Consider the following 25,524-nt stretch of genomic DNA (forward strand, 5'->3'; position numbering starts at 1 on the left):
GGTCTTCAGAAAATTGGTTTCAACAGATAGACAGACAGACATGGCTTAATCGACTCCGCTATCTCTAAGGATCCAGAATATATATACCACAGATTATTACAGATATGAAACAAATGACAGTTGTCAAAAAAGTTTTCAATGGTTGTGATTTGCAGAGCGAGAGAAAAATTATAATTTCAATAGGAAACTAGTGTGAAATATATTTGTCCCTCTTTTCAAACCACAACCATTTTGACATTTTCTTTTGTTATTTTTCTTCTGAAAACAGCTGATTCATATCTGTATAATTTGTGATATATACTTTATAGGGTCGGAAATGAAAAATGTAGAAATTACAAACGGAATGACAAACTTATTGATAGCTATGACGAGGTAATAGTCGATGGCACATCTGGTAGGCCCTGACTACGCTCAATTCTAATTTTGGTTTATAGGATTTTTACACATGAACTGGGAAAATGTAAGAACCTATGTATGTATATACCAACAGGGTGATTAAAAGTTTAATTTTCTGAAGACTTCGCTATTTTCTATGATTTTCACATCAATTTAATGTATTTGGTCCAATTTGGGTGAATTCTGCTTGGCAGAACAATTCAATAGTTGAAACAAAATGGCTTCTTTCCGATTTTTGAATAGTCGACTTTCCGGCTGTTATACATTTTTGAAAAGACGAATTTTCTTTTTTACTTTTTATCATATTTTAATAATTCGGTCCAGTCCATTGAGTTTGTGAGCAAAACCAGTTCTTTCGATCAATCAGCATAAATTGTTTAAATGTTTTTTTTTGTGTGGATACCAGTGATATTTATTTTATTTTGATTTTTTTCAAATTTTTCCTATTTGAAAAGACATTTACGGGGATTATGTGAAATAATGGATCGATTTCAACGAGTTTTAATAGGCTTTTTCCTTGGGCACATACATATTTTATTGTAATATCAAATATTCAAATGCGACCATTATTTTGCGCACAAAGTTTACATGGACAACTAACCAGACGGACGGACAGTGATTCTAAGTCGATTCAACTGTCGGTAAAGTTTAAGGTGACTAATATTTTTTTGCGTTATAAAGATCAGTCCAATCACAATATACCCTCCCCAATGTGGTGGTATAATAGGTTATAAAAATGTGCTACAGATAAGTAGTATGGGTCATGGGAATTTATACATAAATTCGCCTTCATCTGGATATTGTTTAATCAATGAAAACAAATAAGGGGCTGTGTTCTTACGAACGAGATTAGCTTACAATCCTGGTCAAAGCACATAATATGCTCTGTGGTATCTAACTCCTCCTCATAGCCACACGTCTTGCCATAATCCGGAGTGTCATTCTGCCAACTATTTGACCCACCCTAACTGGCTAGTGAACCAATTACTCCTATGATGACGCTTATAACCAGGACTGGTTAGAATCAACAATCATAATTAATATTATAACAATAAAGTAAAATATTTTTCGGCATGAAACTTACTTAAAAATAATTATTTTATTAAATTTGTAATTTATTTCACTATATCTCGCCCTATTTGCTAAGAATTTAAATTACACTAAAAATATACATACGTTCCACTAAAATGTTCGCATTGGCAACTCTTCAAACAGCTGTTTATCAAATGTCATCGTATGTTCTCTCTCACGCTGTCAACAAATGCATTTTAGCGGCTCATTTTAGTTTTTTATTCTCCACAAGCAACAAACATTAAACAAATTTAAAATTTCGTGTAAACGTGTAATAACAAAATATAATTTTTTATTAAATAATTTTATTAAGAAAATAGTAATCATTTAATTGCCATAAAATGTCAAAAAATGACGATAAAGATATTAAAGTGCCCATCGTTGACAAAGAACTTGATCTCTCAAATGCAGGACGTGGTGTGTGGCTAGTGAAGGTACCCAAATATATAGCAACAAAATGGGAAAAGGCACCCTCCAATATGGATGTGGGAAAGTTGAGGATTAGCAAGACTCCCGGACAAAAGGCACAAGTATCGTTGAGTTTGACACAGGCCGTAGTGAAACTAGATCCTCTAGAAGAAATTCCCACTGAACACATACTAGACGTTTCAGTTGTGACGAAACAGACGTTGGGAGTATTTTCTCACATGGGACCACCAACAGCGGCCACCACCGCTGCTGCTAAAGATAGTAAAGAAACAGCTTCGCAAACACTAGATATGGAAAAACTTTACATGGAAGGTAGAATTGTGCAAAAGCTGGAATGTCGTCCCATAGCAGACACTTGTTATATGAAACTGAAATTGGAGTCTATACGCAAGGCATCGGTGCCACAACGTAAAGTGCAGCCCATAGATAAAATTGTGCAAAACTTCAAGCCTGTCAAAGATCATGCACATAATGTAAGTATTTGTGTTCAATGCATTTTTTTATTAAATAAAAACTTCCATTTTTATTCCTTCATTTAGATTGAATACCGTGAACGCAAAAAGGCTGAGGGTAAAAAGGCTCGTGATGATAAGAACGCTGTCATGGATATGTTGTTCAATGCTTTCGAAAAACATCAGTACTATAACATAAAAGATTTGGTTAAAATCACCAAACAGCCCATTGGTTATTTGAAAGAGATTCTTAAAGAAGTTTGTGATTACAATATGAAAAATCCCCATAAAAACATGTGGGAATTAAAGAAGGAATATCGTCATTATAAATCAGACGAGAAAAAGGATGATGATAAGGGATCAGATAGTGATACTGAATAACAATAATCTTTACATATTTAAAAGACTTTGTAACTAAATTTTTAATTAGAACATTATTTAAAGAAAGAAGAAACAAAAAAGAAAACAAATTTTGTGAATAAAATTAAAACCACAAAGTTTATGTTATTTTAAAAAGATTGTCTACAGTTTTTAAAGAATTTCCAAATATAAATTTTTTTATTAATTTGGTAGGGGCGATGTAAGTAAATACATTTTTTTCATTCAGTATGTATATAATCAGCCCAATTATGAATAAAAATTCCCCGGAAGACTTTTCGCTTTTCCCATTTTTCCTATTAAAATTCAATGAAAAAAACTCCCGGGGAACAAAATCCCGTGGAATATTTTATTCATAATTGGGCTGAATGTGGTGTTTCTTACATGATTACTGTTTTGAGGCCATATAATAATTTTCACAATTTTAAAAAGCAACTATTGTACTATTGCGTATATATTGATGTATCAATCATATTATTAGGATTCTTCAGGAAGTTGATTTCAACATACAGACGGACATGGCTATATCGACTCCGCTATCTATACCGATCCAGAATATATATGTACATATACTTTATGGGGTCGCAAATGAAAAATATTGAAATGGTTCATTCCGAAAAAATGTTCGTTCTACTTTTTCTTAATCAGCAAAATGCGGAATTAATTCCACTTTCAATCAGAATGGTTTTCTGTGACATGGGGGTAAAATCAATATAATATTTAAAAAGCCAACTCATGGATTATTTTTAAATTTTCTTGTATGTGCTGCAGTAAAATTTGATTTCTTTGATTTGTCACCCAGCAATTGTTTATTGAACAACATCAAAAGTACCCCCATAATAATATAGATGTATTGTTAACCGGAGACTTCTCATCACCCTTAGTAAAAAAATAACTTCACATTATATTTGTAAAAAATTTTAATATTTTATTAATTTTTATTTGTTTAAAATATTAATTATATTATTTAATTACTCTGTTCGTTATACAAAAATATACGTTTTATTTAAATTTAAAAATAAGGCTAAATTTTAGTGTTTTAAAGGTAAACATTTTATGTAAATTCTACTACTATTAATATGTTCATATGTATTTTGGATAGTGGGATGTTTGTGAACCTCTTAATTTATTATCGATACTAAATTAAAAATAAAAACGTGTCATTGATATATAATATAGATGATAATATACGTATTATAACAAACATATTAATAATTAGAAAGCCTAAATATTTAACATTTTTAAAAATAATTATAAAATATTAAAACACACGCCCAAATCTTAGATTAAGAACAGATATAAATGACATGTCAGGTACTTTAAAATATTAATGGCAGTGACTAAAAAACAAACTTAAAGAATTAAGGAAAATAAGAGGTGAAAAAATAACTAAATAAATTTTTAAACAAAATTAGAACTGAAAACAAATCCAACAAAAATTAAAGAAAAATAAGGAAAAAAACTAAAAAATTAACTATTTAACTAAATTCATAAATAAAGTAAATAAACTTAAACTGAAAACACAGGAAACAAAAATTAAAGAAACTAAAGAAAAAACATTATAGGAAATTTAGGAAAAAAAAAACTAACTAAATTCTTAAACAAAAATTAGAGAACTTAAATGAAAATTATAAAAATTTAAACTCAAAATTTTTTTTTGAAATAAATAAGGAGTAAACGGTAAATTGCTTTAAGCAATAGATAAATACACAAGCTTGGTTAAAAATATAATCAAACTTATTTGAAAACTTTTTAGTAAAGTTGGGTTGATTAACAACTCGACAATTTTGCGTCTCACTCTGACATGTGTGTGAAGTAAGGCTTCGTAAGGCCATTTAGATGGCGGAGTATAACGACTCACAAATTGAAAGGTTATCGCACGTCGATTAACGTAAGTCCCTAGTCGACCTATATCTTCATATAGGAAGCTGGAACGCTAAAATCTTGTTATTAAAATCAAGAGTACTCCACCAGTTCATACGTCGAGTTATATATAAATGGTACTCCACCAACATCGATGAGTTTTTCTTCAAATTAAAAGAAACGCGGTTTGTGTAAACGACGTAGAACAAGAACGCGACGCAAAATTGCGAATTGTTAATCAACCCATACCTACTTTGCGACTGTCTTTGAAAACTACCAAATAGTAATACAATTTACCATAAACTGAACAAAAAATACAAGAAATAAAAATTAATGCAAAATAAAGGACTAAAGAAAGAAACTTAAAGAAAAAGAAATATAAAATTGGGATAATAGTTAAACAAAAAAATAAAACCAAATTAAAAAATACAATACAAATTCTTTAAGATTGTAGAAATTTAAACAGAATTAAATAAAATTTATGTAAAAAAATAAAAAGTATTTTTGTTTAAAAAATTCAAAAAACAAATTTTGCTAAAAATTTGTAATACTGTTAAAAAACAATGCTGCTATTATTATTGACTGTTTATTTTAAAATTAATATTGTATTATAGGCTTAGTTTAGCCAACACTGGTAAATTTTTAATTTTACGAAAATATTTCGAAATGCTTTGATTTGCCAATTTCTGAAATGATAATGGAAAATTGAAGACAATAATCATACAGAAAATTTGTGGTAAATGATCATAATAATTAATATTTATTAAGATCTAAATAGGGATGTGGGATTTGATTAATCGTACATCCCCAGTTCTAAATAAACAAGTATGTATGAACTATTTACTATTTGTTAATATATAAATAATTTAGTTTTAACACAGTATCTACATACGGTTGTTTTGAAAAATGTTAGTTCTTGTTTGAATAAGAAGGTCTACGAATAATAATCAACATTACTTTATTTAAAAGTCAAGAGATTACATTTTAATGATTCTTTCTGCATACAAAATGTTTGTATGCTAAGTAAAGGCATGTTATGCTGAAAGTCTTTACTATGCGAAGCCAGTGTTTGAAATACCATCGAGGAGAAAATTCAGCAATACAGGAAATCTTTACTAAGGGAGTCGGTGTTGGAACTACCGGGTGGTCCAAACATAATGCACGATATTAATTGTGAGTCACACCTTAACGTCAAGTGTTTTGACCAACTTAATTTGACATTTCTTTGTTTCAGTGTTTGACAAATTCAAACAATGGAGAGGTACACAATTGAGCAGCGCGTTAAGATTGTTGAAGCCTTTTACGAAAATGAACGTTCAAATCAAAATGCATTTCGTGAACGTAATAGATCAAATGTGTCCACAACCGGGAAAATTTTGCGCAAATTTCAGCAAACCGGGTGTGTTGGAAATGTGAGTGATTGTTGAAAAGCCGATGCCTCACCAAAAAGTGACTGGTGCGGTTTAGGGTACTTCTTCGAAAATGAGCAGTTACGGCAAGCAGTTAACGTGAATGGTGTTCGTTATGGCGAGATGATAACGGACTTCTTGTGGCCATAAATTGAGTATATGGACCTGGACGATATGTGGCTCCAACAGAATGGTGTCACTTGCCTCACAGCAAACGAAACAATAGCTCTTTTGCACGAGAAATTCAACGGCCGTTTCGACACGATCTTGTGATTTGACATCTTTCTTTGGGGATATTTAAAAGAAAAAGTGTACGTCAATAAGCCAAGAACAATTCAAGAGCTAAAGGATGACATAATTCGAAACATTAACGACATTGAACTTCAATTATGTTTCAAAGTCATTGAAAATATTGACCATCTGATAGAGGTATGCCACCGAAGCCGTGGCGAGCATTTGGCCGATATTTTGTTTCACACATAATTGTCATAGATCCTTCTATCATAATAAAAAATATTAAGATAATTCTCTGAAAACTTTGTGTTTTATTTACAATAAATATCGTGAGTTTTGGTTGGACCACCCTTAGTATGTTTTCAATATTTGTATTTGAAATAGGAAAGTTAGTTAAAATATGAAATTGAATAAATAAATTAATGTTGGATACATTCTCAACAAATTTGTGTATCATTGGAGCAACACTCTTTCACTCTTTAAAACTGCTCGGCAGTTTATTAAACAAAACTGACAGGCCCTTTATCATCCATCGATTTGCCACAATTGATGTAAATTAAAACAATTTTTATAACCCTGTAGTCCATCTGGATAGTCAATTATTCGTTTTTGAAATCACTCAATTAACAGAAAACCAAAACAGAGGGGTTATTTTGTAATTCGTTACGAAAAGAAAATCGTTCCAAATTGTATGCTTAAAATACATGGTATTTCGAAAATGCTTTCTTTGGAATTGAATTACACAATAACCCACAGCTCTCACTCTTAATTCGGAATTAAAAATGCCAGCCATTCATTCCATAAATCCATTCCCAACATCTAATTCTTAAGCTTGATTCAGATGCTTAGAATTCATTCATCGTTAAATTAATTCATAATGGAATTATTTCATAACAAAATTCATTCAATGGTACGATTTTTGACCTAATCCGAAGTCGAATTCTACAAAGTTATAATGGAAAAGTGATTCTACACAAACAAGGAAAATATATACATTGTTAGCAAAATGTTAAACAAAAGTTTTAAGAATAGTTATAAAGAACAAACATGATTTGAAAATAAACAAAACAAAAAAAAAATACATTTTTCATTATTGGGAAAAATTAGTTTAGTGCAAAAATTATTATTTTTTATTACTTCTATTTCGTAATTGAATTTTCGATAAGTATTCAAGAAAAAAAAAATAGTCCTGGTGTATAAGTCCTTATAAAATAATTAGTTTAAAACAACATTCTTTACATAATGTTAGACACACAAAACATAAATGTTAATTTTTTGACTAATATACAAATATACTTTTTAAAATATTTACTAAAACCTTAAATTATACTTAATTAAAATTCTTAAAATTAATACATAACTTAAATAAGACCTATTATTATTAAAAATTATTGCATAATACTAACCGATAACCTCTATTGTAAGTAAAATTGAACTTTTCTGTATTTTGCTTTAAATGTTAATGGTGAATTAAATTCATTTTGTACAGCCGCCCAAAACTACCACAATACACATACATATACGTTTTAAAACGTACATGCAGATAGACAGACAGTCACATCACAAGGAACACAAGTAACTAAATTTGTAAATGCAAACTATATACATAAACAAGTCATTAGTAACGTCATGATGTGGTCATTTCATCTATTGAAAAAATGCCAGAATCATGATCATCACTTCTTTTCTGTACCTTTTCGATGGGCTGTAGCGTTTGTATTTTATTGATGTTGACATTAAACAAGGCGGTATTTATATATTGAGCTTGACGGCTGGTGCAGGGCATCATATTTATGTCGCTTACTGCAGCTGGGGGTGTTATAATTTGTACATCTTCTATCAGGTGTGGCAACTCATTGTGTCGGCTAATTGCTGGTGTTGTAGTTGTTATTTCTTTAGGCTTCTTTTCGGCTATTAGAGAAGTTATTGCATTATCACTATTACGTTTTAGTGATGTTTTTGATTTTTTAGTTGCTTTTTTACTGCTTTGTAGTTTTATTAAAGGCTCATCTTCCTCTTCATCTACGACCTCTTGAATTTTCCCCATAATGGGCTTTTCTTTTGTTTTCAGCTTTGCTTTGTTATCACTTGCTTTTTGTTTATTATCAATCATACCTATATTATCCTCTATAGCTACCGTATGACGTTTTGTACTTAATAATTTCAAGTGTATATCATGCCAAGAAGAAGGCTTCTCTGAGGATTTATTGTCTATAGAGATTTCTATATTGCTTTGATTTGCCAGCAATAGAGTGGAAAGAAAATATCTGGATACATACGAGTTATCTTTACTATCCATAATATCATGAAAAGAGGCTGCAGGACGATTTGACGAGGTAGAGCTAGATTTAGATACATTCGCAGATTCTTCATTAGAGTCAGTTACAGTTTGTACTGTTTCGATAATTTCGGAGCCCAATTTGAAAACATCGAAATGATGACGCTCTCTCGATTTAGCTAATATGGGCTGCAAATGTTCGTGCCATTGTTGGATCTGAAAGATAAATACGGGATTGTGTTAAAGTTTAAAACGATAATGTAAAGATTTTAATTAAAATCAATGAATTTAGAATTTGTATTTATATTTTATATAAAATTCTAAATAATAACTAAAATTGGTTAAAATACTTTTTTTTCAGTTAAACAAATTCGATATTAAGTTCGAAAAGTTGTAAAACACTTTAAAGCACTAAAGATTATATTTATTTTGTTATTTTCCAAGACAATAATACTGTAAAATGAATTTTAAAACATTTTCGGTAACTTCGAAAATTTCAAAATTAAGTTCGAAAAATTCGAAATTCATTTTTTAGCTTCAAAATAACTTACTAAAGCTTTGTAACTCAAAATCAATGCCTCAAATATTTTAAAATTGAATTAAACTATGTTTTTAACATCAAAATTATGTTCGAATTATTTTAAAATACTAAAAATAGTGCATTTTTATATTTTTGAAACAAAATTAATGTTTTACACAATAAAATAATTTATATTAGTTTTTAAAAAATTTTGAAATTAAATCCGAAAATTAAAATTATAAAAAAACAATATTTTGGAATTATTGAAGTTCGAAAAATTTGATGATGTTTTCACTCCCTAAAATATTTATTTTATTCAGAGTATATTACTATTCAGAAAATAAAAAATTTATGAATTTTTAAACATTTTGAGAAACTTCGAAATTAAGTTCGAAACATTAAAATTTCATTTTGAAGCTTAAAAATTAGTTACTAAAGTTATTTGTACTCAAAATCATCTTTTAAAATATTTTAAATTTGATATAAACGGGCCTTTTTTAGCTTCGAAGTTGTGTTCGAAAAATTTTAAAACAATTTTTTTTATAATTTTTTTAAACAAAATTAATAAAATTTAGATTCTGTTTTCTATTACTTTTTAAAAGAATTCAAAATTAAATCGGAAAGATTCGAAATTAATTTTTAAAGATTCGAAATTAATTTTTAAGCATTAATACTAGTTACTAAGGGTAGGGTCACACATGGAAAATATAGCTAATTTGACTTATTCGAAATTTTATTCCAAAAGATAACTAACTAAAATAATTTTAAAGCACTAATAATTCGATTTTTTGTAATATTTAAAATCAAAATTAATTCTTTATCTAAAAAATATTATATAAAAAATATTTCGAAATTAAGTTCGAAGATTAAATTTTAGAATTTCTAAAAAGTTCAAAATAATGGCTGAAATGTGTTTTAAATAATAATACAAAACTATTTTTTTTATTTAAAAAATAAATTTCGAAATTAAGTTCGAGAAATTCGAAATTTATTTTAAAGCTTTAAAATTATTTCTAAATCTTTTTGATGTCAAAAATCTGCGTTTAAATATTTTCACAATTTTAGTAAATCTGAACTGCTGGAAATAACATATTTGGGAATTTCGAAATTAAATTGAAATATTTTAATGCACTTAAATATAAATATTATTTTTTGTTATTTTGTTTAAAAACTACTTTTTTATTTTAAAATTTGTTTAATTTCCTATTCATATATTTTTTTTTGTGAAATTTCAAAGGATTTTTTATCTTTGACTTACCTTAGTTTTGATTCCCTGAGTTTCCAAATTCAACATTTCATCATCATCGGAATCATCATCATTTTCCATAATGTCATCATTATCACATTCAGCCATAGAATTATTAGCAAGGTCTAATTTTTCTTTCAACAATTCTTCAGCACTTTTTTTAGATTCATCTGATTTCGAGGATTTATCGCAAGGCGTTTCAATATCACTATCTTTTGGAATTTCATTCCCACATACATCAGTGGCTTTTTGTTGAGATTCGGGCTCCGTACTTTCCGGACATTCTGCACTACAAGCTGGAGTTTCTGTAGAGTTTTCCGTTAACACCATATTTGAGTCTTGTGTATTTGTTAAGGGCTCCGTACTTAGAGCACTTTCTTCAGTACAATCTTGAGATTCTGTACTTTGCGCACTTCCTTCTGTACATATTTGCGTTTCTGTAGAGTTCTCCGTTAACACCATATCAGACTCTTGCGTATTATTTGTCGCGGAGTTTTCTGTGGTAACACATTCCGAATTATCCATACTACTTTGGGTTTGCAATTTTTCCGATTCTTCTATTGTTTCACTACAACTTGCCTCCGTGTTGGGTTCCTTGTTTCCATTTTCTGGTGTTTCATTATTTCCTTCCAGTTCAGTAGTTAAAACCTCTCTAATTTCATCCGGCAGCTGATTTAATAAACTTTCCGTACTTTGTTCACAGTTATTTGGTGTTTCATCTAGATTAATAATCCTTTTGCAGTTCTCTACTGCAGACGTTTCTACCTCTTCGAATATAATTTCTAATGTTTCCTTTTCCGGCGTCAAATTGTTAACATCCACCCCAACACCCGAATCACGACTTAAACGACATACATGTTTTATTATTAAAGTCTCCTGTTCCTCTTCAGTAAAACCACAAAATTCAGCACAACTGTCGCTGTCATCATCATCCTCGTTATCCGAAAAGCCACAAAAATCCGAAGAATGTCCCGGACTATAGGGCGGTGACATACAAACACCGCTCATATCGGTATCGTTAAGAGAAAACCATTGTGTTAGTTGAGGGGTACGTACCACGCGTGCTGGAGCTTCGTTTCTACAACGTTTTAAAGAGCGCTAAAGGGAAAATTATGTAAATTAATAAAATAAACAAATAAAATATTGAAGAGGTAAACTTACCGCTTGCAGATATAAATCCATTTCAGGTCCCAATTTAAATAAAATTTTTCTTCTTACTAGTTTTTCGGGTAATTTAAAAATATTAAATAATAAATTTTGTTTTTTAGGTGTTGTTATCACAGGCACTTTAAAGGTTTCATAACTAAAATGTTCCATAATGTCATCTCTCATTTCAAGGGCTTCCTTTAATTCATCATCCATATATATGGTTACATCTTTTCTCTCCACTCCCGGCAATATATTAGCGGCCTTAATGACGGGTGACAACAAACGACATTCATTGTCTTCTAAATCTGAAAGGTAAACACCTTCATCATCCGTGTGTGGTAGTTCTATACGGATTTGGTTGTTATCTAAAAAAATAATATTGAGAAAATATGTAAATTATATTTCAATTATTTGGTTTTTTGTATGACAAACCTTTATCCAGTTGTGGCTCAACATCAATTTGATTTAAATTTTCCCTAGACATGGCTAAATTTTCTGTTGAAATCGAATGATGTCTATCATCTATTAAGGCAGAGTCTTTTCTATTGTCTGTGGCTTTACTAAGTTCAGCAGGATTATCTGTTTTATTTTCATCCCCTTCTTTTATGGTTTCCAAATTTTCGTTTGCTTCTGTTGTATTATTTTCTGTACTACTGGTTTCCAAAACTCCACTTGTTTCAGCGATGCCTTCCTGTGTTGTATCCAAATTTTCATTTGCCTCGGTTGTTGTATTATTTTCAGTATTGCTGGTTTGATCTAATACACTAGTACCCAAAGCAGAATCATTTTCGAGTTGTGTTTCCGAGTTATTTAAAGATTTGTTGGCTTCTGCTTCTACATTTGTATCATTAAGGCTTTCCGAATTTGTTGTTATATCCAGATTTTTTGTAGTATCTGTTGTTGCATCGTTACTTTGATCTAATACACTAGTACCCAAAGCAGAATCATTTTCTTGTTGATTTTCCGTTGTATTTAACGAATTGTTGGCTTCTGCTACATTTGTATCATTTAGATTTTCCGCTTCTGCTGTTGTATTATTCTCTGTACTGCTAGTTTGATCTAACACACTAGTACCCAAAGCAGAATCATTTTCTTTGTTAGCCTCTGCTGTATTTGTATCATTTAAATTTGTTGCATCCAGCTGTGTTGTCTCCAATATGTTATTTGTTTCATCCAATATACTTTGACCTAAACCAGAATCATTTTTGCCATTTATATTGGAGGAATCCAAATTCTCTTGGGACTTATTTGCTGGATCTAAGTCCTCATTTGTGCTATTGTTTGCCGCACTACAATCCAGCATAGTTTGATCCAATTCCGAAACATTTTTAACATTTATGGAATCATGTTCTTGCAAATTATCCGCTGGGTCTTTTGGATCATTTGTTATAACAGTTTGTCCTTCCGCTGGGCTTACTGTGTCTTCGTCTAGTTCTGCTGATTTTCTTTTTTTAGCTTTCATGTCTTGTTGTAGCACATAATTCTCCAAACGTAGATATTTCTGAACATATGCTTCCGATAGAGGCGGCCAACTGCGATCTGTATTACAGGCTTCATCTTCCATTTCCTCTTGCTCGTCCATGTAGTCTTTCATTTTGAAATGCAAACGAAAGTTTATATCCGGCACCAGGGTATTGTAACGATGTTCTATATGATAGGTAAATAGTTTGTAATTCCTTTTCGTATCGATATCTTCTTCATTTTCCAAATCATAGATGGTGGCATGTTGCCATCCAGCCGGATGTATTTGTTGTTCCATTTCAATATTACGCAGTAATGATTTGGGTTTTTGTGCCGATTTTGGTACGGCAAAACGTTTCTCTTCCGTTAGCTTTTTGAATTTTTTCGGTGTTAATTCAACTTCATAGGGATCACTCGGAGCTTCTAATACTCGTTTTCGGCCTCTTTTGGGCTTTTCGGTGGGTGCAGCATTTTCGGTTTGTTGTTGTTCTCTAAAAAAAAATATTGAAAATATGTGTTTTAAATGATTTTCTATGTTTTAATAAGCTTTTAAACATATTCCTTCTATGATTTTAAAAATCTATAACAAAAACTTGGTTTCACATCCAACGGCTTTTAACAGACTGACAGATAAGTTATATCGGTTCCGCCATCTAATCTACAATATTTATAACTTATGGGGTCGTAACTGAAAAATGTGGAAATTACAAAAGGAATTTCATACTTATATATACCCTTAACGCATCAAGGATTTTATATAAATCTGATTTTTCATATAATTACCGGTTTTTAATCCCAAAAAGATCTGTTAAAAAAATACTATTTTTCATGAGAAAGTCGAATTCCAAACCGAAAATTTCCAACAATATTAATTTTTTTGAAAAATGCTATAAAAATAAATGCATTTAATCATAGGGTCAACAATATGACTTTAATTACATTATTGTCAGAACTCTTTCAGCATAATTTTTTTAAAAAGGCTATACAAAAAAGTGATAGCGATATTTGTTTAAAGTAAACATAATAATTTACTGATAATGAACAAAAAAAATGCCGGCCTAATAATAAAGTAAAATAAAAATTTATGTTTGTAAAACAGAGATATTTGTAATTTTGTTGGAACACTTAAATTAGAAGCAGTTTAAGTTAAATTTCTATATCATTATTATTGTAATTATATTTTTAATTAATTTTATAAAAGCCTTTTGATTGCTCTAAAAAAAACTGATATCAATGGACCGAAATACAATATGTTTTTTTTGCACGAATATAGTTCTCATTCGTGCAAAAAAAAAAGATATTCTGATTAAGAGATATTTCTTCCGACTTTGACCCATTTTCGGTCAAAATTTCTATAGCGTTATATACATCGTTGGAACGTAATCTAGATATAGACTATAAATTTAAGTAGTCGTGGTTTTTGCTTATATTTCAGGCATTTGTGAGCCGATTTTGACGAATTTAAATAGCGGATATATTGATATATCAATGAAGAATGTAATCTATATGGGGGCTTTGGAAAGATGCTTTTAAGAGATACCCGGACATGGCTATATCGACTTTATAACGATACTGAATATAAACGCTTGGTCGCAAATGAAAAATATATAAAATCATAAAGGAAATATGAAGGTTATAAAACGGTATTTGTAAATTCCTAAAAACATGGAATTATTGGAAAATCCCGTTAGCACCCTGGTACTAATTTGTATATTTAAATTCCCATCTTTAATTAAATTTATGTTAACTTACAATTTTTGTTTTTGTAGCTCTTCATCGGCATTTGATAATGTTAGAATTTGTCTCTCCACTAGACTTTGTACGTAATCAACACGTTTGGAATAGATTTTTGATGAATTAACCAATAGAAGACCAGCTTCGTTTAAAACTAAATCACTACTAATGCCCAAACGTTCAAAATAATCCAAATACTAAAAAATATAAAAAATAAAATATTTTAAAAGAATTCAATAAAACTAACTCATTAATACTTACATATTTTAATGATACATTAAAATCTGTAGAATATTCTGCATGTTCGGCCAGTTCAATTAATAGTAAAACGATATTCTTTTGGCTGGGTTCCTCTTCAACGGTGTGTATTAGTTTTGATACCCGGGAATTGGGATGTTTGCTAGCAGCCCGTAAAATATCAGTTAAAGCATCAGCTAAGGAAGAAATACAAGAAATTCTTATTGCAACCATAATAAACTTTCCGGCCATTTAAAAAAACTTAATTAATTCAAATATTTAAACACACATTCAATTGCACACGCACTTTCGCTCATACTTAACGAAACACACACACATAAGTATACAATTATGGAAATGCATTTTATCAAGTTTTTGTTAGTGTTTTATTACAGAAAAAAAACTGTAGTTGTTGTACAACAATATATAAACAAGACCTGATACACAAACAAACACACACTCACACACATCTACCCATATTAATATGAAAAAGAACAAGCATGGACCTCCTCTGATTTTTCAAAGAAAATTGATTTAATTTCCACTTACCCATGTCGTTTGGATTCCTTTAAATATATTAAAAAATATTTAATATTAAAATAATTGTTAACGCGTTCAGTTTTTTATTAAGTTATTTAAATTTCTAAACATTAATAATTTTTATATTACATAGATTTTTACACGCACTATTTATTTTGTCATCTTTACTTTATGGCGTGGTTCGCGAGGGTTTTTGTTTTATTTATCTTTCAATTTCTATGTTTATTTTATTCACATTGTCATAATTTGTTGTGCGTTTTTCTTTAGACATATTCATTTATATTTATAATATATTTTTAACAATATAATTTCACTTTTTATTAAAGAATTTAAAGATTTTGTAAACTTTTTCATTTTCTGTTTTGATCTCGCGTGTGTATTACTTTTTACTTATCCACTCGTTCTTATGATGTTTACTCGTTCATGATTCACTCGCTACTGTGGATAAATTTGAAAAAATGGCGGCCTTTATTTGAATGTGTGGTGGAATTGTTTTTGTACACGTGTACTGTGGTAAGGCAGTGTTAAAAAACCACTATGCCTCAGCGGGTTAATGATATAAATTAAATTAAATAAATAGATACCTAAAATAATATAAAATAAATATAATAATATAAATAGGTGTAGGCAAAGTAAATTTTCACAATTTCTTTTTGATGTGTATATTCCAAATCGGAGTGAACAAAACAAACTCACATGTTTTTAAATTGTTTTTTTTCCGAATTAGAAAAATACCAGTCCTATAAGAAATACATGGTGTGTTGTGTTAGAAGACGTGAACCAGATAAGGTGGAGTCATATTGCGTTGCCAATTTGTAATGGCTGGAAATGATTATTCTAGCTCAAAGAAATTAATAGCTTACAGTATTTTAATAATTTGAATAGTGCTTCAAAATACCTTTCATATGATGTATAATATAATAAAATTTATAGACATTGTGAACCAAAAATTACGATTAGGATTAATTGTCATACAAATATGTAGTTAGATACAAATTCATGCGCGCGGCCGAAAGTCGGCAATATGGATAATCTGAATATTAAGATAAAAAAATATGAAAATATAAACTGTCTGGATCTCCATTATTATATATTCAAAATGTTTTTAATGTTAAAAAACTTTAAGCTGTAAAAGATATAATTGTTTTTAAAATATGCAATATAAAGGTTTGAGTGAACAATTTCTGGTAACCAGCCAAAGACCATCTATACAAAAAAAATGTGAGGCTTATTTATTCACATAATTTTACTTAATATTTCACTTAAAATCCACGTGCTTATTTAAATGGTTATACTTTGAAACTCTATTAAATGAATTAACTTTATATTAAATATTTTCCATATTATTTTATTTATAAAACAAATGTAATGTATGATTTCATATAAAACTATTTCAGTAGATGTTTATAATATATTAAAACATTGTTATATAAAAGAAATTAAAACAAACATGTATAATTGATGTTATTTCTGAAAAGAAGCCAATATAGACAACGTAGCATCACTTATTTGAGAGGTGGGTTATTTTACTCACCATGCGTAAGAATTTCTGTGTTAGCAATTCGTAGTGAATGTGTAATAATTTAAGAAGAAGCATATATTTTATTTATTGTGTTGTTTTTAATAATTTGGAAATTTGTCGAGTTTTTGTGAAAAAATAGCAATTAATTTAAAACTAAAACAAAAAATCAAAAGAAAATTATTTAATTTTAAACACTTCCATAAAAAAAAATAAAAATCCAACATGGCTCAACAGGAATCACAGGTTATGAGTTTACCTCTTCCTCCGGTGCAATATATTAATCTGTTTTCGGAGGATAGTATAAGGCGTAATCGAGCGCCTAGGCCTCCTCCACCCATTCAAGATATGTACAGCATGTTTGGCATACAGTACAACAATGAGGAAATGATACGTTCGTTGGAATCACAGAATATTAAAAGACTTATACCCATACACTTTGACAGGCGAAAAGAGCTGAAGAAATTGAATCATTCTTTGTTTGTGAATTTCCTGGACTTGATTGATTTACTAATACAATATCCCGACAGTCCTAGAAGAACAGAAAAGGTTTAAACTAATGTGTTTTTTCATGGTTATTACATAAATATAAATAATATTTACATTCCAGATTGATGACTTAAGTTTGTTATTCGTTCATATGCACCATCTACTCAATGAATTTCGTCCTCACCAGGCCCGCGAAACTCTGCGTGTTATGATGGAAATGCAAAAACGCCAGCGTGTGGAGACCACCAATCGTTTTCAGAAGCATTTGGAACGTGTACGTGATATTGTCAACAATGCCTTTGCCGCTCTGCCCGAAATCACCGATGAAGATCTTAGTGAGGGTGATGTGAAAATGGAAGTTGATTCTCAAGACGCAAATAATGGTAGTAAATCGGATGCTAGTTATCAATTAGATCGTATTATGTGTAATGTTATTGATAACATGGAATAACCTTAAAGAATGTGGTCGGACTGACAATGAATATGGTATGGTATATATAAACTTTAGTTTGTAATAAATTAGTTTTTTCATAATAAAATTATTTTTAATGTATATTAGAAAATTAAGTAAACAAATATCAAAAATATATATAATTTTATTTAAAAAAAGTATAAAACTGCAATTGTTACATTAATGTTGGTTAAAAATATTCAAAATATATATAATACTAGCTAAAACCCTGAGCCAAAAGTAAAAAAGAATTAAAAAGGAGTACATTCTGTGATCACTTTCTTTTGAAACCAAAATCGATCTTTCAAATGAAAATGAACTGAAAATTAAACGTGGCTATAAGTCTGTAAATAGTGGTTCAAATAGAAAAAGAACGACCATATGTGATCACTTAATTTTTATTCAAAAATCTATTTCAAGCAAAAACCGATTTTTTATATTGTAATTAACTCTTTCAGCCACGCTTTTTTCTGTATAAGTTTAAAATCAAAACAATTGCATTTTTACTTTAATCAAGGTTAGTTTAATTAAGAAAAAATTAATCAAAACATGAAAAAACCACCCCATTCCATGTTTAAATGTACACGAATTTACTTAAAAAACACAACACACTTTAAGGCACTCAGTTGATGTTTATTCGAAAAGCGTCTCTGATAAACTGACTCACGACTGCAACCTCTGCCACTATTTATAACACTGCCATCTGCACTCCAGATTGTTCTTTAACCGTCAAAATTCGAATATTCTAGATCTTACTAATACATACGCCATCTGTGGTATACTTTCTACAATGTTCTTTAACTGAATATTCGAATTCGAATACAGCGTTGCCAACTTACGATCAAATCAACTGCCCACAAAATAATGCCCACAGATATGTTACAGTTTGCTATTACAGCACTGTTATTTGAAAGCATTATGCTACTTTTAAATCAGCCCTTAAAATCGTTATATTTGAATTCACGCACAATTTCGTAACAATATTTAACTAACCAGAGCACCCTGACGTCAAAGTTTTCAAAAAATCATAAACGATGACTTCAAAAAATATAATTGTTTAGCAAAATGCCAATAGATTAAAATAAACTATGTTTTAAAGACTATAGAAAATATGTCGGTAAATAGTGGTCCAAATGTCAAACGCACGATAGTATGTGATCACTTACCATGTTAATTATTGTAATTTTTGTATGACTGGAGGAACCATTTTTGTAGCCAAAACTATAAGCAATCACTTAACAGGGATAGAAATCGGTACATAGGGGTTTTAAACGTTGCTGATTTCGAATCTGAGGTAAAATTTTTAAAATTCAAAATGTCGTATCCAATATGTCGGCGTAAATTTTAAAATGTCTTCTGATTTACATGAAAATCGGTATACGGGGGTATTCAAGGATAGTGATTTCGAATCTGAGGTCAAATTTTTCTTTTTTAAATGGCGGATCCAATATGGCGACGTAAATTTTAAAATTTCTTCTGATTTGCGTGGCTAAAAATTGGAACTATGTAAAATGCAAACTTTTTCAATCCCGAAATCCAGAGATATGCGAGAATTAGTTTCCTTAGTTTTATGTGATGTTTTTTAACTGGACTTTCTCTAAAAGAAGCTTAAAGCTTCAAAACAAATGCAGAATTAATCAAAATAGACCAATAACATGTTCATTATTCAAAATATTCCAAAAATTCGATTGTTCACGGCTGTCACAGAATGGGTGAATTCCAAAATGTATGTATGCAATGCAACCTTAAAAAGTCGAGCGATTCTTAACGCAACCGTGTAAAATTTGATAATGTTTCATATCGCAAAATGTATGAAAAAGTAAAAACAGGCAGTATGATAAGTTTTTTTAAATTTTAACTACGCGTTTGCATTAGGGATGCCAAACGGGACTGGGTTTTACAAATCCCGGGATTCGGGATTTTAGAAATGTAAATCCCGGGATTCCGGGATTTTTCGGGACCCCGGGATTTTTCGGGATCCCGGGATTTTTCGGGATTTCGGGATTTTTCGGGACTTCGGGATTTTAGTTAAACGTCAAAAACATCAAATTCAACAATAAAAACTATTGATTTCATTAATATATTTAAGTAAAAATATAACAAATCAAAAACTAATGCATTAAATTAAAATAAATGGTCCATGATTTCCCCTAGCTCCATACAATTGTCCCCCGGAGTACTGTTTGAGCAGTCATAAATATCTTGATTATCGGCAATCCTTACAAAATTTTGCACAAAATAAGTTGTAAGTACTCTGAAATTATACTGCAAAGTACTGCGGAAATCGGACTACATTTGCCCCTTCAGAAAATAACTTGAACATAAATTTCGTAAAAGTGTAAATTGTGTAAAAGCCTGTCAATGGAAGGGAGACGTGCTGCTTCCTGATTCAAATGAAAAAATCTGGCTGTGTTTGGATTTGAAGCGAGATTATTATAAATATGCTGAAATTTAGCTTTCTAAGTATTTTGGGTGCTTCAAAAATCTTCCTAAAATATAAAAAATCTCATAATATTTCGGGATTTGTTAATCCCGAAAAATCCCGGGATTCTTTTTCACAAATCCCGGGATTCGGGAAATCCCGATCCCGAAAAATCCCGGGATTTTCGGGATCGGGATTGGCATCCCTAGTTTGCATGCTTTATAAAAATATGACTGCATTGCATACATACATTTTGGAATTCACCCAATTATATTCTGATCGAAAGTGGAATTATTTTAGTATTTAGCCTTTTCACAAAGAGTAAAACTATTTTTTTTGGAATATAACCAAAATTAGAAATTTTTATTGGATTCTTTTATTAGTATCCAATTACATTTTCAAACCAAAGACATTTTTTTAGATTTTTATCGAAGTCTACATTCTTAAAATTAATAGGTCAATTACGGATGGCAACCGAACCGAAGAGGAAAATCTATAGTCCAAATGTTCATGTCTCTGCCTTTTGGTGTTTGGGCTGGGTGATCTTGAATCAGTCAGTCCCTCAGTAACATTACTCTTTTATATGTATAGGAGCTTAAAAAAAAGTATAAAACTTCCGTTGTTGCATGGTGGAACATTTGTTTTGGGTCAAGGCCTACTGAAATTTGTCATAACCGTTTCATTACTTAACCTAGCCCCATACAAATGGCGTCTCAGAATAGGTCTTTAACGCCAATAAATCGCTTAAATTTACTGATATCAATCTGAAATGAAGCACAAATTACTTCTTGGAAAGTAGAAAATAAAATACACTACTAAATTTTAGGTTATCTGTTCATAAATGACAATAGCTCCACACTTCTGCCGAAGAAAACATAAAAAGTCAATAAAATAGTTTTGAGTGATGGACAAGCTAAATGACATAACTTTGTTAACATCTAAAAAGACATCGACAGAGTTCGTGCTTTTCGGCTTTAACTTTGTATGGAATACTTTTCACAGTTTAGACAACAGGCATCAACAAAAAATAAATGGAAAGTTTCATTAACTTAATTTTTTATTTAATTATATTTATTTTCTTTTTTTTTATTACATTAACAACTAAATACATATTTACAATTCTTTCTAATTACGATGCTAAACAAATAAAATCATTGTAATCTCTATAAAATGAGTTAGTTGATCTTTAAAAAAACTAAATAAAATAGTACAATACATAAAATATACAAAATCACGATGAGTAAGTAACACGAAAAAAAAAATACATGTGTCAGTTTATCTAAACTAATAAAATAAAAAAAACAAATAAATATTTTGATAAGTACATACTTAATTTCTAGATTTTAGATTAAAAAAAACTTTATACAAATACACAGTTTTAAAAACGCTTTAAATAAACACAATAAATATTGTTTAAGTAAATGTCGACTTTTTCTCACTGGGTAATATACAGGATAAAGCGCTGGCCACTGTAAAACAGAGAAACATATTTATTTAGATTTAAATAAATTTTTATGTATTTTAAATTACAAATTTTCTACTTACATAGCAAAATTATACCAACCATTAAAAATGGTGGCAAACAGCCAAGTTCCACAAATACCGGGAAAAGCATATTGCCAGATAAAGCACCCAAACGGCCGAACATTAAGCCTACCGCAATAATAAATGATCTAGAATAAAACAGAATTTTATAATATGAATTTTTTATTTATTTCATTTTAATTGTAGCACTTACCTTAAGGTGGTGGGGAATAGAGCAATAACCAAACCCAATAAGGAGGAGGTTGAAATGCTGCATATAGTTATAAATATCGAGGATATTATAAGTGTCATCAAGCCACTATTGGACCAATATAAACCTACTCCTAATACGCCAGATATGAAGAGACCGGAAACTAAAAATTAATTAAAGAAATTTTAAGTTTTATGGTTTGTATTAGGTTCCTATATGAATATTATTTTTTTGAAATTTTCAAGAAATTTTTTCGGGAAATTTCGGAAATTTCTTTATTCCCTTCTTATTGGAGATTCGCTGTGATTTGTTGCCAATCGAATGATTTGATTATATTCATATTTTTATACCCTTCACCATGAGTGGCCAGGGTATATATAAGTTTGTCATTCCGTTTGTAATTTCTACATTTTTCATTTGCGACCCCACAAAGTATGTATATATATTCTGGTTCGTTATAGATTGCGAAGTCGATATAGCCATGTCCGTCTATCCGTCTGTATGTTGAAATCAACTTTCCGTAGCCCCCAAATAACTTAAACACATGATTCATACATCAATATATCGGGAATTCTTCCGGCTCGGTTGCTATTTAGACCCATAAATGGTTGAGATATAAGGAAAAACCGGGTCAACCTCGATTTTTGCCCTATTTTTGATCTATATCTAGATTAATAAGTCCTTAATATAGACAATATGGATATCTAATGATAGATATTTCAAAGTCCATTGCAACGGAGTATATATAACTATAGTAAGTTGGACCTACAATGGGTAAAAATCCGGAAAATTATTTTTTAAGCCTAATTTTTTTTATCAATTCTTTTGTCATAAATTGTTTTTCCAAAAAGAAAAATTTTAAAAATTTAAAAAAATTTGAAAAAACTTTTTTTTAAAAAAATAAAAAAACAATTTCAAGGTGTATTAATAAGGTGAAGTTACGAACACAGCTGATTTTTATTTATTTGTTTATGTTGAGTTTGAGATTGTCAAACTTTCTTTACTTTTTTTGTTGTCATTAAAAAAAATAATTGAAACAGAAAATATTGAAAAGTTTTCAATTTTGTAAATTTTAGTCTAAACAAAGAATTGTGTAAGAAAAATTAAAGAAAACACATTAAACAATAAAATGAGGTGAGTAGCAGTGAAATTTAATCCTCAAAAGTCCAATGGATGACCAAAATAACATCATTTTGTTTGTTTGCTTGGTTTTGCAGTTTTCATGTGCAACAACATATTTTGACATTCTCAGTCGTTTGACAATAAAAAAATATTGTCTTTGTTGTATTTGTTGCCGAGACGCTCTCACCTGATTAATACGCCTTGAACAATTTCGAAAAAAAAATTTGAAAACTATTTTAAAACAAGTAAGAGTGCTATATTCGGCTGTGCCGAATCTTATATACTCTTCACCAAATTATACTTCAAAATTTTAAATATTTTTAGGTAAACAAAATTTAATTTTTTTTAAGTTGTTTTTTCATTTTTTGGAAAAAAATTTTTCCATTATTGTTTTTTTTTTAAATTTAAAATTTTTTTTTTAAATTTTAAAAAATTTTTTTTTGGTTTTTTAATTTTTTTTTTTTTTGAAAAAAAAAATTCGGGTTAAAATTTTTTTTCCCGATTTTGACCCATTGTAGGTCGAACTTACTATGGTCTTATATACGTCGTTGCAAATGTCTTTGAAATATCTATCATTAGATATCCATATTGTCTATATTAATGTCTTAGTAATCCAGATATAGGTAAAAAATAGGTCAAAAATCGAGGTTGTCTTGGTTTTTTCCTCATATCTCAGCCATTTGTGGACAGATTTTGCTGATTTTAAATAGCAAAATTCTCGAAAGCATGTCTGACAGAATTATTGAAGATTTGGATCCCAAAGATATCTGGGGTCTTCAGAAAACTGATTTCAACAGACAGACAGACGGACATGGCTTAATCGACTCCGCTATCTATAAGGATCCAGAATATATATACTTTATAGGGTCGGAAATGAAAAATGTAGAAATTACAAACGGAATGACAAACTTATATATACCCTTCTCACGAAGGTGAAGGGTATAAAAACCGAAAATATAAATTTTGTTTGCCTAAAAATATTTAAACAAATTTATTTTTAAGTATAATTTGGTGGAGGGTATATAAGATTTGGCACAGCCAAATATAGCTCTCTACTTGTTATTTTTGCATTTTTTATAAAAAAAATTTTTTTGTAACTAAAAATTTAATTTCAATTTGAAAAATTTGCATTTTCGCAAAAACTCAATATAAAGCCTTTTTTGTCATATTTTTCAAAAAAGTATTCTATTTTTTTAATTATCAAAAGTTATATATATTTTTGAAAAATATACAAAATTTCCTATCCATTGATATATAACATATCTACCTTATGTTTTTTACGTGGTAAATTAATTAGGGAAAACTTTACACCTCGCAGATACAGCATATGGGAATAATTGTAGAACCAATCATGTTTGAATTTAAATATACATAGTTCTAGTTTTTTTCTGTACTGTAATTTTGAATGTGTATGCAAAGCCTCTATAGAACATCTTCTGAGAGAAGGCAGAGTGGAATTAGTATCACATATTTTAGAAGGCCTACACAGTGAAGACCTAGCATATTTTTCCGCTAGGATGTGAATGCACCGACACATACCCATTTACATTTTAAATCCAATACATTCTTAAATAAAGCCTCTCTCTTTAAGGCTGACGCAGTTTTAGACTGAATCATTTAATTAGCGATAAATTCGGTTATCATGACTAAAACTTTAATCTAGTACGAAACTGGCGATTAGGGGATTCAAGGATAAGGCAAAACTTCCAAACCACTTCATTCTAAATAGTTTTTAACAGGTATTGCAGAATGTGGCCAACCGTTGCACAGTGGGGCAGAATCAACATTTTTTGGAAATAAATCTGGCATTTCTTAACGGCTGATCCGATCGGGATAAAATTTGACTCGGGCGTAGCCAAGAAGTATTCGAGTTCAAGTTATTAAAATGGTCCATACAAATGCTCCAGGTACCTACGACATGTAAAACACGTCTTATCCGAATTTAAAAATTTTTATATTTTGAGAAAGCGCTCGGATAGGCCTTGAAAAAAACATGCTTGCGTGTGCTATTTATCTCTTATAATTTCCGAGTTATAGGCATTTCAAACTTGAAATTTAAAAATTTTGCCAGCCAACTAAATTACCAATAATATTTATACAAACAATTTCAAAGCAATAACGATTATGGATCCAAAAATAAACGATTTTCAATTTAAAAATTCAAAAATGTAGATTTTTGATGTTTTTTGGATGAAAAGGTGACTTAACTGTTATTTTATTAAAAAAAACTTCTTTAAGAACATATTGTTACGAAATTGTACTTGAATTCAAACGATTTTAACGGCTGATTTAAAAGTAGCATAATGCTTTCAAATAGCAGTGCTGTAATAGCAAACTGTAACATATCTGTGGGCATTATTAACATTGAATAAAAGCTTTCAGTTGACCA

General features: G+C 29.8%; 4 protein-coding genes across 4 annotated transcripts in view; 2 read left to right on the plus strand and 2 right to left on the minus strand.

The window, feature by feature from the left end:
- Positions 1-1,739: 1,739 nt before the first annotated feature.
- On the plus strand, positions 1,740-2,887 carry TfIIFbeta (transcription factor TFIIFbeta). The gene is made up of 2 exons (XM_065498351.1): positions 1,740-2,369; positions 2,436-2,887. Exons 1-2 carry the CDS (start codon positions 1,809-1,811, stop codon positions 2,727-2,729), a joined length of 855 nt encoding a protein of 284 aa, XP_065354423.1. The 5' UTR covers positions 1,740-1,808; the 3' UTR covers positions 2,730-2,887.
- Positions 2,888-7,840: 4,953 nt separating this feature from the next.
- Positions 7,841-15,410, minus strand: Cap-H2 (Chromosome associated protein H2). The gene is made up of 7 exons (XM_065515152.1): positions 15,407-15,410; positions 14,882-15,054; positions 14,639-14,817; positions 11,858-13,377; positions 11,438-11,790; positions 10,289-11,374; positions 7,841-8,726 (listed from the first exon to the last, which is right to left on the minus strand). The coding sequence occupies exons 1-7, from the start codon at positions 15,408-15,410 to the stop codon at positions 7,860-7,862; spliced, it is 4,182 nt and encodes a 1,393-aa protein (XP_065371224.1). The 3' UTR covers positions 7,841-7,859.
- A 1,613-nt stretch (positions 15,411-17,023) lies between these two features.
- On the plus strand, positions 17,024-18,022 carry MED7 (mediator complex subunit 7). The gene is made up of 2 exons (XM_065498353.1): positions 17,024-17,465; positions 17,527-18,022. Exons 1-2 carry the CDS (start codon positions 17,142-17,144, stop codon positions 17,854-17,856), a joined length of 654 nt encoding a protein of 217 aa, XP_065354425.1. The 5' UTR covers positions 17,024-17,141; the 3' UTR covers positions 17,857-18,022.
- A 3,305-nt stretch (positions 18,023-21,327) lies between these two features.
- LOC135957107 (synaptic vesicle glycoprotein 2B-like) overlaps positions 21,328-25,524 on the minus strand; it is a 35,780-nt gene continuing 31,583 nt past the window's right edge. The window contains exons 8-10 of the mRNA XM_065507784.1: positions 22,017-22,176; positions 21,824-21,951; positions 21,328-21,747 (exon numbers count right to left, since the gene is read on the minus strand). Coding sequence (XP_065363856.1) covers positions 21,692-21,747; positions 21,824-21,951; positions 22,017-22,176 — 344 coding nt within the window. The 3' untranslated portion in view covers positions 21,328-21,691. The remainder of the gene's footprint in view (positions 21,748-21,823; positions 21,952-22,016; positions 22,177-25,524) is intronic.

Source organism: Calliphora vicina, chromosome 1 (assembly GCF_958450345.1).
Source record: "Calliphora vicina chromosome 1, idCalVici1.1, whole genome shotgun sequence".
NCBI lineage: Eukaryota > Metazoa > Arthropoda > Insecta > Diptera > Calliphoridae > Calliphora > Calliphora vicina.

Excerpts from the sequence above, each read along its gene's own strand:
- Cap-H2 (XM_065515152.1), bottom strand. Across the intron at positions 11,791-11,857 it reads TGAGCCACAACTGGATAAAG|ATAACAACCAAATCCGTATA; the intron begins GTTTGTCATACA and ends TTATTTTTTTAG. Across the intron at positions 8,727-10,288 it reads CTCAGGGAATCAAAACTAAG|ATCCAACAATGGCACGAACA; the intron begins GTAAGTCAAAGA and ends TTTATCTTTCAG.
- TfIIFbeta (XM_065498351.1), top strand. The coding sequence starts at position 1,809 with ATGTCAAAAAATGACGATAAAGATATTAAAGTGCCCATCGTTGACAAA. Across the intron at positions 2,370-2,435 it reads TCAAAGATCATGCACATAAT|ATTGAATACCGTGAACGCAA; the intron begins GTAAGTATTTGT and ends TCCTTCATTTAG.
- MED7 (XM_065498353.1), top strand. The coding sequence starts at position 17,142 with ATGGCTCAACAGGAATCACAGGTTATGAGTTTACCTCTTCCTCCGGTG. Across the intron at positions 17,466-17,526 it reads GTCCTAGAAGAACAGAAAAG|ATTGATGACTTAAGTTTGTT; the intron begins GTTTAAACTAAT and ends TTTACATTCCAG.